The 14,276-nt window shown below is 43.6% G+C and overlaps 1 protein-coding gene and 1 long non-coding RNA gene across 4 annotated transcripts in view; one reads left to right on the top strand and one right to left on the bottom strand.

Moving 5' to 3' along the window:
- ARMC2 (armadillo repeat containing 2) overlaps positions 1-14,276 on the top strand; it is a 104,419-nt gene that overhangs the window by 16,170 nt on the left and 73,973 nt on the right. For both annotated transcript variants that reach the window (XM_036024545.1, XM_028510012.2), the window contains one exon: positions 5,106-5,313. In XM_036024545.1, the coding sequence (XP_035880438.1) occupies positions 5,106-5,313 (208 nt within the window). The remainder of the gene's footprint in view (positions 1-5,105; positions 5,314-14,276) is intronic.
- Positions 9,216-14,276, bottom strand: part of LOC118500298 — a 48,711-nt gene continuing 43,650 nt past the window's right edge. Inside the window, exons 3-4 of one of the 2 annotated variants that reach the window (XR_004902860.1) lie at positions 10,974-11,142; positions 9,216-9,372 (exon numbers count right to left, since the gene is read on the bottom strand). This is a non-coding gene — a long non-coding RNA (uncharacterized LOC118500298). Of the gene's footprint in view, positions 9,373-10,913; positions 11,143-14,276 lie in introns of those variants that run through there. The other variant, XR_004902859.1, reaches the window with a different exon arrangement.

Here is a 14,276-nt window from a genome sequence, read left to right on the forward strand (position 1 = left end):
GTGACAGGAGGAATCTGGGTTCACTCCTGGCTCTGGAAGTATCCTTGAGGAGGTGGCACCTGGGTTGAAATGTGCGTGATGAGGGGAAGGAAGCATGTAGACATCTGTGGATCAGTGTCACACTCAAGGGACAGCAAGGCCGGAGATGGGAGCAATCTTGGGTGGCAGAGGGCCTGAAGGCAAGTGTGGCTGAAAGGTCACTAACCCCAGGGAAGCTGGAGGGAGCTGAGGCCACAGGCAATACGGGGCCGGGGTGCCGGGGGATGGCCCTGGGCTTATTCTGCTGGCAGCGGAAAGCAGGGTTTAAGCAAGGGAGAAACATCATCCAACTTATGTTTCTCAACTGTAGTTGCACATGACAGTCACCTGAGGAACTTGTCAAATGTCCCACACAGGGTGTGTGGGGAGGGAGTGGGGTGGGGGGCATGCCAGACCAGTTAACTCAGAAAGGCTTGGTAGCTGCAGGAGCCAGGTCTTCCACCAGAGGAGAGGGGATGGGATCTGCAGCTCAAGGCTGGGGGTGGGGTCAGACGCAGACAGGAGCAGGGCCACTTCCTGTAAACAGGATGCAGAGCTGAGTTACCAAACAGTTGTTATTGGATGGTTTTGCTTCTGAGCCCGAATGCCACATCCATGTTTAAGGCATTTAACTCTTGGAAGCTCGCCCTGAGAGCTTTGCTGCTTGCTGATCTGGTCACCTGTTTGTGGAGGCGACTGAAGAGATGGATGTTTTACGCCCTAGCCTCATCTTCTGGGCTACCCTTGTGGCTTAGCGCCTTCCCTCCGCGGGCCGCCTGGCCCCTGGCCACAGTGCTCCAGTTGTGCTCTGGGAGGTGCCATCTGCAGTGTCACATCCCAGCACTGAGGCCACCTTCATGCCTCCAAGTGCCCCAAAGCACCTGTTTGCTGGGTTCCTGTAACCGCCCCATTTGCAGGCCAGCCTCACCATTTCCTTCACCCCTGTGGCGTCAGCACTCCGGGGACAATGGCAGTTAAAAGTCACTGTCATTTTAAATGCCCAGTTAAAAAATATATTTTAGTGTTCTAGCCTTGGGATCATCGTCACTTGTACAGGAGCTCCCTGGGCTTGTTCCCGAGCCTCTGTCGTTCAGAAAAAGCATCTTTTATTGGGTCATCATAAAGGTGACTGTGCAAGACAGGGGTGCCTTCCTCCCTCTGGTGCGAAGCCCTTTGCAACTGACACTGCCATGGGCAGGGCTAGAGGTGTGGTGCCAGGTTCAGAATTTCTGATTTAAGGACATGAGAGGGGAGGACGTGTGTGCAGTCATCCTGACAGGACCAGCGGTCTCATTGCTCTGTGTTCCAGTTAGGGCTTTTGGCTGGAGGGGGACAGTGTTGCTAACCCTGCCCTGGTTATTCAAGCCAGATAGGGACCTCGGTGCGGCCTTCACCTTCTCACCCATCCCTGTCACCAGCATCACCTCCCCGGCCCTCAGCCTCAACAATGGGCTTTCTAAATGGGTTTACAAGCACTTCTTGTGTCTGTGTTCTCCTTTCCTGCCACTGCCTTTCTGCCTTTATCACTTCTTGCCTTGTCCCTGGTCTTCCAGCCCTCCCATCTTGCTCACAGCCAGAGCCTGCAAGTGGGTCAACCCAAGGACCCTCAGCCCTCGGAGCAGCCAGCAGAGCCAGGGGAAGCCAACCTCCCAACCAGATGTGGCCGTGAGCAGTGGTCTTATCGCTTTATCTTTTTCATGGACCATGAAAAATCATTTTCTGTGTGTGCCATAGGGACAAGAGGTCAGCAAGCAAACAGAAATCAGATTGCATCATCTTGCTGAAAACCCTCACTGTGCCTGAAGGAGTGTTTGCCAAACTGAGTTCCAGGGAACATTTTAGCAAAATATTAATAGCTTTTCCTTGGAAAAAGTGTTCAGTGCTGAAATAAGTCTGCCTACTTTCTCTCCCTCTTGGAGAGTCGCAATCCACATGAGTGTATTTAAAGGGTTGGTGAAGCCATCTGTAAAGAAACCTGTTTCGTTTTAATTCAACCCAGCATTTCAGAAATCTTCATGGCTGTGGAATCTGTCTTTTGGGCAACACAGCTTGGGAAACACCGACCTCACACAGAAGTTAGCAAACTTTTTCTACAGAAGGTCAGATAGATAGTAAATATTTTAGATCTTGAAGGCCACACAGTCTTGGATCAACCTACTCAACCATGCCATTCTAGTGGGAAATCAACCAGAGACTGATATATGGCCACTGAAATGTGAATTTCATGTAATTATATGTTACAAAATATTTCTTTCTTTTGATCTTTACCCCCAACCACTTAAGAATATAAAACCCATTCTTAGCTTGCAGACCGCACCAGAACAGGAGGTAGGACAGATTCGGTAGCTGTTTGCTGACTCCTTGTATGCACTGCTGTGCTGTGACCTGGCCCCAGCCTATCTTCCCAGGCCCTTCTCTCGACTCCCCTTGCCTACCCCTGTCCATCATCTGTGCACCAGCAATGTGGAACTCCTTGCCGTTCTCCACACCCTCCCATCCTGCTGTTTCAAGCCTCGTGCAGGACCCGCTATGTAATTTGTTGGACCCAGTGCAAAATGAAAACATGGTGCTCTTTGTTCAAAAATTGTTCAGAACCTCAAGATGGCCACAGCGGAGCATCAAACCAGCACGGGGCCCTTCTAAGTACAGGACCCGCTTGACTGTCCAGCTTGTGCACACGTGAGGCTGGCTCTGACTTCAGGCTTTTGTTCCTTCTTCTCAAAACTCCTTTTTTGCTGCCTGCTAACCCTTCAGAATGCTTTGCAGGCTCCAGCTCCTCTATGGATCTTTCCCTGACCAACTCTTAACCCCTCAGAACTCCCCTGCTCTCTCTGTCCTCCCTACCTGGCTCAAACCATTGCATTTCTCTGTACTACATTTCCCTCCTTACACGTGCCTGTTTCTCTTGTCTTCCTTACTAGACTGAGCAACTTCAGCAGGTAAAGAGATTTTCTCTATTTATGTAGCCCAAGAACCTAAAACAGGGTCTAGTATTAGTAAGTGCTAAAGAAAGGTCTGTGAAACGGAACTGTGCCTGTTGGGTAATACTATTGGAAGTAGAATACCTTTGAAGTTTACCGGTGATCCATTACAAAATTACTGCAGTATGCTGCAGATATTTGCCAGGCAGACACAGAGCATCCTTACTCATGCTCACTTTAACCAAGGAGATCCTGCAAAAGTACAGTGAGCCCCAGGGCACCTCTCCCCTGTGGCTGGCAGCTCACCTCATAGGTTGTCAAGATACAGGGGCTGCATGCAGCTCCTTCCCCTGTGAGGATGGGTGTTCCGCCTCTAGAACACTGGCCCCATGACACTGGGGCATCTTGTCCACCACTGGACCAGCAGCACTTGGAAGAGCATCTGGCCCACAGCTGTGGGTGCTGAATAAATATTTATGGAGTAAATGAACAAAAGAAATAAATGCTAAAATATAGGCACAGGCTAAAGATGCTTTGTAATCTAAAACAAAATACATGCCTTGTGATTCAGTAGTAAAGATATTTGAGGTAGCATGGTTCTATGAAGAGAGGCTGGGACCAGGAGTCAGGATTCTTGAATTCCATTAATAGTAATGACGATAACATCTAGGTTTCGAGTGTGCTAGCACCATGTAAGTCATTAGGCCATATCATTTCATTCTCACCACATCCCCAAGGGGTGGGGACCATTGAGGAAGGTGAGAGAAAAGTTGAAAGGCCTTCCCAAGTCACACGGACTGTACTTGACCCCAAGTCAGATGAAATGTAAAGCCTACACTCTTCCCACTGTATAGTCCTGCTCTCCCCAAACTGCCTCTGTGACCTTAAACTAGTCACTGAACCTTTGGGTTCGCAATTCTCATCAGAAAAATGAAAGTTAGACTAGCCAATCTCTATGGTTTCTTTCAGCTTTAAAATTCAGTGTTTTGGAAACAAGGTGCTTGGTCATGGCAGTAGACTAGGTGGTTTTGTTGTTGGTTTTCATTGTTTTGTCAGTTCAAGTGCAGAAAAGAAAGTCTTGGGTCATTTTGGAAAAGTTCGCAAAAGGCATTTTTTTATGTGAAGCTCATTCCCCCTTTGCCTTTGAAAAAAAAAATTATCACAGACTAGAGCATAGTAGCAGCGTGATGTCAATGGTTGATGAAGAAACTGTTATAAGCCTAAGATTCTACAGTCATAAACAAGATAGATGTTTCAGTTCACAGACTGGACATCTTTTTGCAGCTCCATCTTATTCCCCTTGAGCCAGCCTTATAGGGCTTTCAGTGCACCCCTCTGTTCACATAATGGTCTGCTAGCCTCCAGGACTCAGCCTTGCCCCTCTGGTTACCTCTCCTGCTCTTTCCCCCTCACACACTCCACTCCTGCTGCCCTTGAGCACGTCAGGCACACTCCTGCCCTAGGGCTTCCGAGCTGCTCTTCCCTCTGCTGGAAACACCGTCCCTCATCATCTGACGGCCAGGTGCCTCACCTCCTTTAAGGGTCTGCCTACCACGTCCACCCTATTCAAAATTGTTACTGGACCCCATTCCTAGCCACCTTTACCCTTCTCCACTATTCTACTTTTGCTCTTTTCCCTTGCACTTATTATCTTACATACCTTATTCATTACGGTGTATTATTATTTATCGTCTGTATATCCCTAGTAGGATGTAAATGAGGTGAGGATTTTTGTTTTGTTGCTGCTGCATCCTAAGTGCCCAGGACAGTGCCTGACATCAGGAGAGTACTCAACAAATAGTTTTTGAATCAAAAATTACTAACTTGAGCAAATTTACAAATAGGGGTTATTGTATGGGATGCAGAGTATATATGTGGACTTAGGTAGATCATAAACCTAAATTCAAGTGTTTGCCTTAGGTAGACTGCAAACTAACAGGAAGGAGATTTCATTCATTCTCACCTGCTGAACTTATGATGCCAAGCCTAAAATAGGGGTGTGGTCTTATTTGTCCAGGGAGGTTTTATCCATAGAGTTGCAGACTTGATTATAAGTAATGTATAATTTTTCAATTGTGCAAGCTCTTAGATTGAAAAAAAATATTGAAAGATGGTGATTCCTAAAAGAAGAAATGCTTTGACAAAACATTTCCTCGGTTATTACAGGAAAGAAGACAGTGGAATCCAGAGAAACAGCCAGGGTGGGGGGCTCTCTGACGAAAACCAATGGGATTCACGTAACGGAATCGAAGGCCGTTGGCCTGGTGAAGAGGCCGCCACTTCCCCTGGCTGAGGATGGAGGCTTCAGCGACGTCAAGGAGCAAGGGCTGTTCCAGGGGGCAGCATCCTCGCCACCTCATCTCGGAAGCAGAGGGTCAGTATTCTTCCTATTTCATTTCCTGGTGAGGATAACAACGCCATTTGCCAGTCTGTTTTCTATCTTATGTAGATGGGTGGCTTGCATGTTCTCTTTTGTGTACAGCAAATGTTGAGTTAATGATACATGAGCAGGAAAGATTTCTCCTCACAGCTAAGGGGAGTTGGTTTTACATCATTCCCCATTTAATCCTTAGGAAAACATTTATTCATGCTTGCCAATATGCCGCTTTGATAGGATTGTCAGAAGAAAGGCTTTGCCCTGGTGGGACTGCTCCAGCCCGCTCTTGAGTGACGACAGATGATTCTGTTTATGTTATTTGGGATTCTTGCCTGGACTGGCATCTCATTAGCTCCCTTTTGGCTAGCTTACTATTGTTAACTCCACAAAAGAGTAGACTTTTAATTTATTTTTTTCTCCAATAGAAACTTGGATTAAAATATTTATTTTGCAAACTAATAGCTAAAACAGGAGGGTCCTGTGGATTTCAGTTATGAGACAATCCCTCTACTAATCCAACATAAAATGAATGATTGGGAATTAACTTTATTTCATATGATGTTCCTAGATAGAACTTTCTTTTTTACCCCAGTTCTCACCGACACCTTCATCCACCCTCCCACTCCCCCTACCCATCTGGGAACCCCTAAGTTCATCCAGTGTTCCTCGATAGGGCTTTGTCCAGAAAATTGGGAGCAAATATCCTACCGCATTAGGGATTTGTGAGGAATGTTTACTGTATGGACCACGTGGATTCTTACCTGGTGTTTTCCCAAGGTAGCCTGAGTAACTGGGGGCCTGGACGCAAGCAAGCTCTGTTTTCTAGTCCCAGCCACTAATGATGCTGAGAAAGGCAGAAGGTCTTGGACCGGACAGGGTCACTCAAAGATATTTTTCTCTGACTTTCCATTGGGTCATTATGGACAACTGCCCAGTTCAAATTTGCCTAACAAGATTACATTCCATGGGCCATTTTAAGACCAAGAGCTTGTTCCCTTCACTTTAGATTTCAGGCCTGACTTTGGTTTATACACATGTTACGTTCTTAAAACTGTTCCCTGAACTGGCTGCTGGGTCACTGATTAGTTTAGCTGAACTGACCTCATCTGCTGACACAGCCTGAAGAGTGTCCCACACGCCAGATTTATATTAGGCAAACTAGCAGTCCTTGTAATGTCACTTCGCATTCAGAACATTTTTTAAATGAAAGGAAAAATGAAATGTCTCCTTAAGTGGAAGAGAACAAACTTCAAACTGGGACTTTGGGAGTTGAGCACAAAACATTGCACTGGCCATTGCAACAAATCTCTTCCAGTTGGTGAGTAAGAATAGACTGCAGACCTCAGAGCTTTAACATGAAAGGCAGCCAGAGCACTTGTGTTTCTTTCAGCGCTGAAGTGAAAAGGAAACATTTATCCTGCTGCACCCATCCTTACAGTAATTAAAGTTGACTAGGAAAACCAGACAAGAGCTGTTTTGTTTGGTTTTATTTTTTGCAAACCTTCAGATGTTGTAGAATAATCTGGCAAGCCAGAGTTCATCATGTCTTCCCAAGTCTGAGACAGCAAAGGTATTTTCAGTTACTTATTTCATCCCGCAAACAGCAAAGGAGAAATCAATTAGGACTGGACGCACTTCTTCCTGACAGTCCAAAATTATGTGGCACTGGGGCTAATTGTTAATTGTTTTCTTTTTGTTTTGTTAGCATGACTTTTGCATCGTGTAATGGTTGTGTCTAAGCTGGGTTTGCAGTACACCCTGGCAAGTTTGACTTCCAATAACATTTTTTGCTTTACGAATCTTTACTTCCTTTAATCATGGGATGGGTTTTTGTTGAGGTGCCAAAAAAAATTTTTAGACAGTAAAATTAAAACCAACCAGCAAATGGAAACTATTAGCAATTCTTTCATTAATTACATTTGTGAATCAATCTGGGACACTTGATAATTATTTCTTGTAAACATTTAAGTGGATAATTCCAAGAAATGATCTTTGCTTTGCAATGGAGTGTTCCCAGTTTTGAGGTTAAAGCCTTACCCTCCATTAACTTTTTTGTGTGTGTCTGTAGCCCATAAACTGGAAAATGAAGTCTTGTCAGTGAGCTGGGCTGTCAGAAGAAGGGAGGGCCGGGAATATGTAACTAGAGCAGGGAGAGGCGTGAGATGGCAGTGGGTGGAGAGGAACAGCGCGATCCTGTAATGGGGACAGAAGAAGTGAGGACGTGCGCCCTGTGCAGGGTCCTTGCACTTCCTGCCGAGAGCTCTGGCTGGGGAGAGAAAGGTGCAGGTTATCTCAGTGCAGCAGCATTGACTTGTGCACCCTTAACTCAGAGTGTAGATGACTCAGGCATGGGGTGGACTGGAGTCTACCTTTGTGCTGATTGCGATGGAAAAGGATTTGCTACACAAGGTATCATCTCAAACAAGATCTTGGGGAACTATTTAACTTTCCAAAAGAGAACATACTCTCAAGCGCTTAACAAATTATCATCTTAAAACAGTGTGCCAATTACAGCAGTCTCTGTGTGTTCGTTTAAGGATTCGTTTAAAGTTTGGCAGGCTTGCTCTGCAGCGGCACTCCACTTTCTCTTTGCTGTATGGATTGAAAACAGCTTTCCTCAAGCGATGTGTAGGGGGGTGGGCAAAAGTAGGTTTATGGCTGTTTGTGTGGAAAAAGGCGTGCAGGTTATGATTATTACAATAGTTTTATTGACTCTGTGTTTTGTACTCAAAACTGTAAACCTAATTTTGCCAACCCCTATATGTGTATGAATCTCCTTCCGTTCATCTGTCTATTCATCCATCCATCTATCCATCCAGTGGTTCAAGCTGATGAAATCCTTTATATAGCTGCTTAAAAGCCTTATAAGGTTTTCTGTGTAAATATTGTTCACACTACTGTGATTTGGAAATGTAATTTTTAGGAGGAAAGGCCAAGAGCAGTCTGTTGTAGAGAGACAAGAACTCTTTGCTGGGAGCAGAGCCCCTGAATTTGGTTATTCTCTCAGCCACGTGATTTCTCTGAATACTCTTCAGCAAGTCTCTCAAAAATTTAGGGGGCTCAGTTTTTTAATCTGTGATATGGAAATATCCCTTGCTCCTTCGCTTCTGTATCCTCCCAGCTCTCACCGTGGGAGGTAGAATAATTAATAAGCCTTGAAAGGATTATATTTAAACCACCAAGTGCTGTTAGTATTATTGGAGTCAAAAATAAGAAAAGAGGGCTTTTGGTTAAAGATGGCAAAGCAAAGTTATTCTGCAGAAACCCAATCAAAGCGACAAAGTATAAAAAACAGAGAAGTAAATGTCATCAATGAAACAAACAAACAAAAAATGGTTCCAACCCCAAACTACAAAACATGAAGCAAACCTTACACTGCATGATGGCCTTCATCCCGTCTCTCCCGCTTTGGAAAGCAGGCTGTCTTGCATTGTATATTAAATCCTGCCTAGTCCATATGTGGAGGAGGGCTGTCCCTGTCTTTCCTACTCCTCTTCCTAGAGGTGGTTAAGTGGCCCACAGCTGGCTGCTCAGAATCCTCCAACCCATCAGCCATAACACTTGGTGGGCACATTATCCAGGCAAGGCAAACAGACTTCTTCCCTGGTACTTTTGCTGAAGCCTTTGGGAAAAGTGCTCTTTCTCCAAGTTCACAAGATATAAAGATGATGTTGTCTTAGAGCCAACAGTGGCTCCAATGTATAAAGAAACAGAGTGAAGCTAGTGACCAAGTTCAAAGATGCCATATAATCCCCTAGATCCAGCTGTGCCTGAGGCCACCACATCCACACTCTAGACTGCTCTGTTTTAAGCCAACACATTCCTTTTCCTTTCTCTCTCTGTCTCTTCTTCCTTCCTCCCACTCTCCTCCCTCCCTCCCATCCTTCCTTCCTCCCTCCCTCCTTTCTTTCCTTCCTTCTTCTTCCTTTTCTTACCTTTCTTCTTTCTTTTATTTACTTCTTTTGACAGGGACAGCTTGTGGTACTTCAGATTAGGTATTTGTTACTTGGAATATTGCAACCAAAAGAGTCTAGTTCGCTTGTCAGACTCGATGAACTGTAGATGAAAACAAGACGTAATTTGAGAGCAGATACCTCCTCAGATCTTGAACAAGAAACAGGTTTCAGTAAAACTGAGTCTGTCAGCTCAGAAAGGTGTATCCAATAGTCTTTAATGAAAGAAGCGAGATCTAAGGTGTGGGCAGGCTGCTGGAGAAGGGAGGAAGCCACTAGAAAGATGCCCTCCAAGATCCAGGTCATGAAGCAACTGGGGAGGATGAAACTGAGGGCGACAAGCTCTCATTTCCCATGAGCCATCTAGTGTGTGTGCCTGTGTGTGTGTGTGTGGAAGGGTGGAAGGGAATAGTTTGATGGTCAGAACTCAAGGAGCGTAACAGAGCTTTTCTGTGAGTCATGGCAACCTGCTACACACAAACCAAGGGAACACACACTCCAAATTGAGAGAAATAACAGGCTTGGTGAGCGAAAGTACACGTATCCTGGCTCTCTCCCTCTGTGGACCCTTTTCATTGTTCAACCAATATATGGCTCTGTTTAAAGATAAATAGTGTTAGACAGGAGTTATCATGGGACTGGAGCACAGGTATGGAAAGAACTTAACAAAAAGATGAAGAAAATGGAGAGTTAAGACAATTTTTCATAGCCTCAAAGAAATTAAAGATAATGTTATTGATCTGTTTTTTTAAAAAGGAAAAAAAGAGCTCTTATTTGGATTATAAGAATTCAAATTCAAGATTATAATCCTGCATCAAGAGATTAAAAGCATGCTTGCAATTCTGAAAAATGAAATAAAATGTATAAATATGGAGAGGACAGCCACATTAGAAATAAAAAAAGAATAAAAACAGTTGGAAATGCAATGAGATCTAGTGGACAGACTAGAGGAAATCATTCCAAAAAAAAGGAGTTCAAAGATAGGAAAATGAGAGAAAGATTGAGATAAATATGGGAGGCGTGGCACGTTTTCCTGAGGGGGAGAATCATCTTCCTCCTGCTCCTCCTGCTCCCAGTACTATCTTACTTTGAAATAAGTGCCAGGCACTCTTCCAAGTGATTTCCATACATTAACTCACTTGATATTTGCAACAACCCACTGAGAAAAGAACCGGAAAAATATTAAGACATAAAGCAGAAGACAACTTCCCGAGATAAAGATTTGAATCCGAAGCTCACATGGACACATCGTGTCACAACAGAATCTGATGTGCAGTAATCCGCACGGAGACATTTCCCAGAGCGTGCAGCACTCGAACACTACCCAATATGCACACACGCTGATTAGTAATTGTCGACTGGGGGGATAAGTGCAAGATGTCTCCTCTGGCCATGCAGGCAGAGCAAGCAGTCACCTAGAAGGAGAAAAAGGCAGGCTGCCTCTGGCTTTATGAAAGCATCCCCCAGGGCCAGAAGACAGTAGAGTAATGTCTACGAACTCCTAAGTATGAGAGCCATAACCCAACAATTGTACGGCCAGCCTTCAGTGAGAAAGGCGACAGACACTTTCAAATGTGAATGAACTTGGGCACTACAGTACTCATGCACTTTCTAGAAAAACTCTTAGGCAACAAAATGGTGAGTCAAAATTCAAAGCTCAGAAATGAAGAAGCTACGGGAAGATCCTTTGTGGTGAGTATTGACTTTGTTTTCATGTTGAACCAAAACTAAACACCTCTGGAGATGATGGCGTGGGACGGGATGCCCGATGACGTCATAGTGACATACATGATCAGAGCCAGTACTTGGGAGGAAGCGTGAATGCCGATTACTTCTCTTCGTAGCAGGGAGTAGATTTTTCAGCAGCTATGGTCTGAAATTGAAATATATTGTTTTAAAAAGAATGATTTCAACATCCTAATGTTTTTCATTATTTTTTTTTTCTTAACTTCAGAGAAATCTTTTAGACACTAAAATCTTTTGGGAAGACCCATTCATCTGAAGTTCTACAATTCCTTCAGTTTCACTTCAATTTCTGTTTCTCTGTTAAACTCAAGTAAAATTTATACTTAATACTTTTAAATCACAATGACATGTACTGTGACCCCATTTATATGTATCCTTTACCTGCACTTCCTCCAAGTTCCCCTTCTGTTTATTCCTTCTTTTACCTTTTTATCTGAATTTTCGCAAAATATGTCTGGAATGATGTTTACTACATATTGACAATATTTATTTCTGAATGGTGGGATCCTGGGTGATTTTTTATAATTTCCTTTGTACTTACATTGCCTAGCCTTAAAAATTAATAATAAATATATCACTTTCCAAAAATAATGAAGTCATTATTCTTTTAAGAAGTTGAAGGTAATGTGGCTGAGAAACTGTTTTAATTTGGAAAAGGCAGTCATTGGCCAGAGTGATTTGGTAGAGTCACTTACCACCTTTTTCGACAGCTTTCATGTAGTAAGCATTTCTTGGTAAGCAAAGCCATGTGCTGGGGTTTGGGAGTTGTAGCAATGGACCCTTTTCATGAGGAGTTCACAGATGCATCTGGCTGGGCTGCTCAGGTGTGGTCCTTGAAGGGCAGCATCAACATCACCTGGGAGCTGGTTAGAAATGCAGAGTCTTAGGCCCCATTCCAGATCTGCTGAATTAGTGTCTGCATTTTTATAAGATATCCAGGTGATTTGTATGTACACAATGATTTCTCTAATGCCAGAGGGACGAAAGGAGAACTGGAAGCAAGGTCCTGGGCATGTAGGGTGGGAGCACCTGATTCTGACTGAAGATCACAGAAGGTTTCCTGGGGTTTAAGGGTATGGGGTGTCTCCCAAGGCTGAGTTTCAATAGGGGGAAAGTGTTGTGTACTTTGCTAAAGGAGCGGCATTAGTGGATGGGGGGATTTGACTTGTGGGCATGTGCAAAGAAAGGCAGGTGGCCTGGCAGAGCAGGAGGGGGAGTGCCTGAGGTTACAGACTGCAGGAGGCCTCTGAGGGCTTCCAGCAGAGGGGCGCCTCTGGCAGCAGTGTGGATGAGGTTTGGAGAAGGGAGAGCCTGAGACTGAGGTGATCATTGGGAAACATTTGCAGCAGGTCTGGTGGGAGATGGTGATGTCAGTGAATGTGCACAGCAACGCGCACCGTGGGAGAGGGCAGCCACAGCAACGGTGCTGAAGTTCTCGGAGTGCGCAGTGAGAAGCTACGAGGGCTTTTCCCATGAGGTTCCTTCAAACTGTGGAGCTCTGAAGGTCAAGGGAAGCATGACACTGCGGGCTTTTACTCTACACTAAGGAAATTTAAGCCTGACTAAGCTGAGCTAACATGGTTAGCTACCACACAATGTCTAATCAAGTTTATACATATAGAATTTTAATAATAACCAGTTAGTGATGACTAAAAAGGGCACTTAGAGTATGTGTATAACCTTTAAATGTATATATTTTAAATCTTGGGCCATAAACTGATGAATGCTGTAGATACGTCGGAGGACTTTCTGAAAATTTGATCTTATGAACATTTCTTTAAAAACATGTTCTTTAATTTCCTTATTTGTATGTAACTGTTAAGTAGAATTGTTTTTAATGTTATTAAGACAGAGTGCAGGAAACTGTGTATCTGGTGCTTCAGGCTGTAAAGACCCGATGAAGGGACCACCAGCCACCTCTTGGTGGCATCTCTAAATCGCAGTCAGAGAATCTAAGAGACGATGAAGCAGGGGTCATCAAACTAAGGCCCACGGACTAAATCCAGCCCACTGCCTGTTTTTGAAAATAAAGTTGTATTGGAACACAGCCACACTCATGGACCTATTGTCTGTGGCTGCTTTCACTTGGCACTGGCAGAGTCTGAGCGTCGTGATAAAGACGGTGTGGCCTCAAAGCCCAAGATATTTACTGCCTGACTTAAATCTATACACTCAAGTCTAATTCTAAAAATGAAGTGTCATCTTATTAAGAGGAAATCTTAGCTCAAAATTTGCCAAGTTTTCTTTTTATCATAATTGTCCTTTAAAATTTCCTTTTCCATGTGAACATGTAAGTTTTTCCCAAAGAGAAATAAATTTCTCCTTTGTTTTCCCCTTAATTCCAAATTCTTCCACTTAGTTTACAGTTTGCTTCTCAATATCTAGTTATTGATCGAAAGCAGGACTCAATAAACTACAGCCTGGAGCCAAATTTGGCCATTCATCTGTTTTTGTTGTTGTTGCAGCCCTTGAGATGAGAATTGTTTATGCATTTTTCAGTCATTACCTTTTAAATGGTTATAAAAGTACCTACATAGCAGCCTCCATTTTGCCACTTGCCCCACAAAGCGTAAAATACGTACTACTTGGGTCTTTCAGAAAAAGTTTGCTGACTCGTGACTTAAAAACCTTAGTGATAATAATTGGAAGAAGTCTCTGAATTGTAGCGAAATCTGAATTTGAGAGTAGTTTTAAAGAAACATATTTTTATATTTGCTGTATATTTGGTCCAGCAGGAGAATGTTGCTAGTGTGACTGATTCATGGATGGGCATTAGTAACTTAGTCTGAGTAGGGCATTGCCTTGGCTACAAAATTTTATTCTGATATTTCAGAGTGAAACATAGGACATTTATCAATGACTGGAACACAAAGGCCTTGCTTTTGCATCAAAACATGTGGGCTGCTTTCCTCAGGACTCCAACCTGACTACAGATAGAACCACAGGAAGGGCAGATCTGAGAGAGTGCAGAGATGGAGCCAAAGCCCTGATCACACCATACCTGAAATCCACCCTAGCACCTGACTTTTGGGTTAGGTATATATCTATTTATTAGATAAGCCAATAAATTTCATTTATAGTTTGTCATTAGAATTAGGTTTGTGTTATTTGTAGATAAAGCTGTCTTTACTAATAAAATGGTATTATTCTACCTCTAAGAAGAATTTCACAGAGTACCTTTGAGGAATAATTTCTGGAATTGTTTTATCCTTTGTACATCAGAATCATTGTAAAAAAAATTTATGGTCTTTAACAACATGG

This window comes from Phyllostomus discolor, chromosome 4 (assembly GCF_004126475.2).
Source record: "Phyllostomus discolor isolate MPI-MPIP mPhyDis1 chromosome 4, mPhyDis1.pri.v3, whole genome shotgun sequence".
Taxonomy (NCBI): Eukaryota; Metazoa; Chordata; class Mammalia; order Chiroptera; family Phyllostomidae; genus Phyllostomus; species Phyllostomus discolor.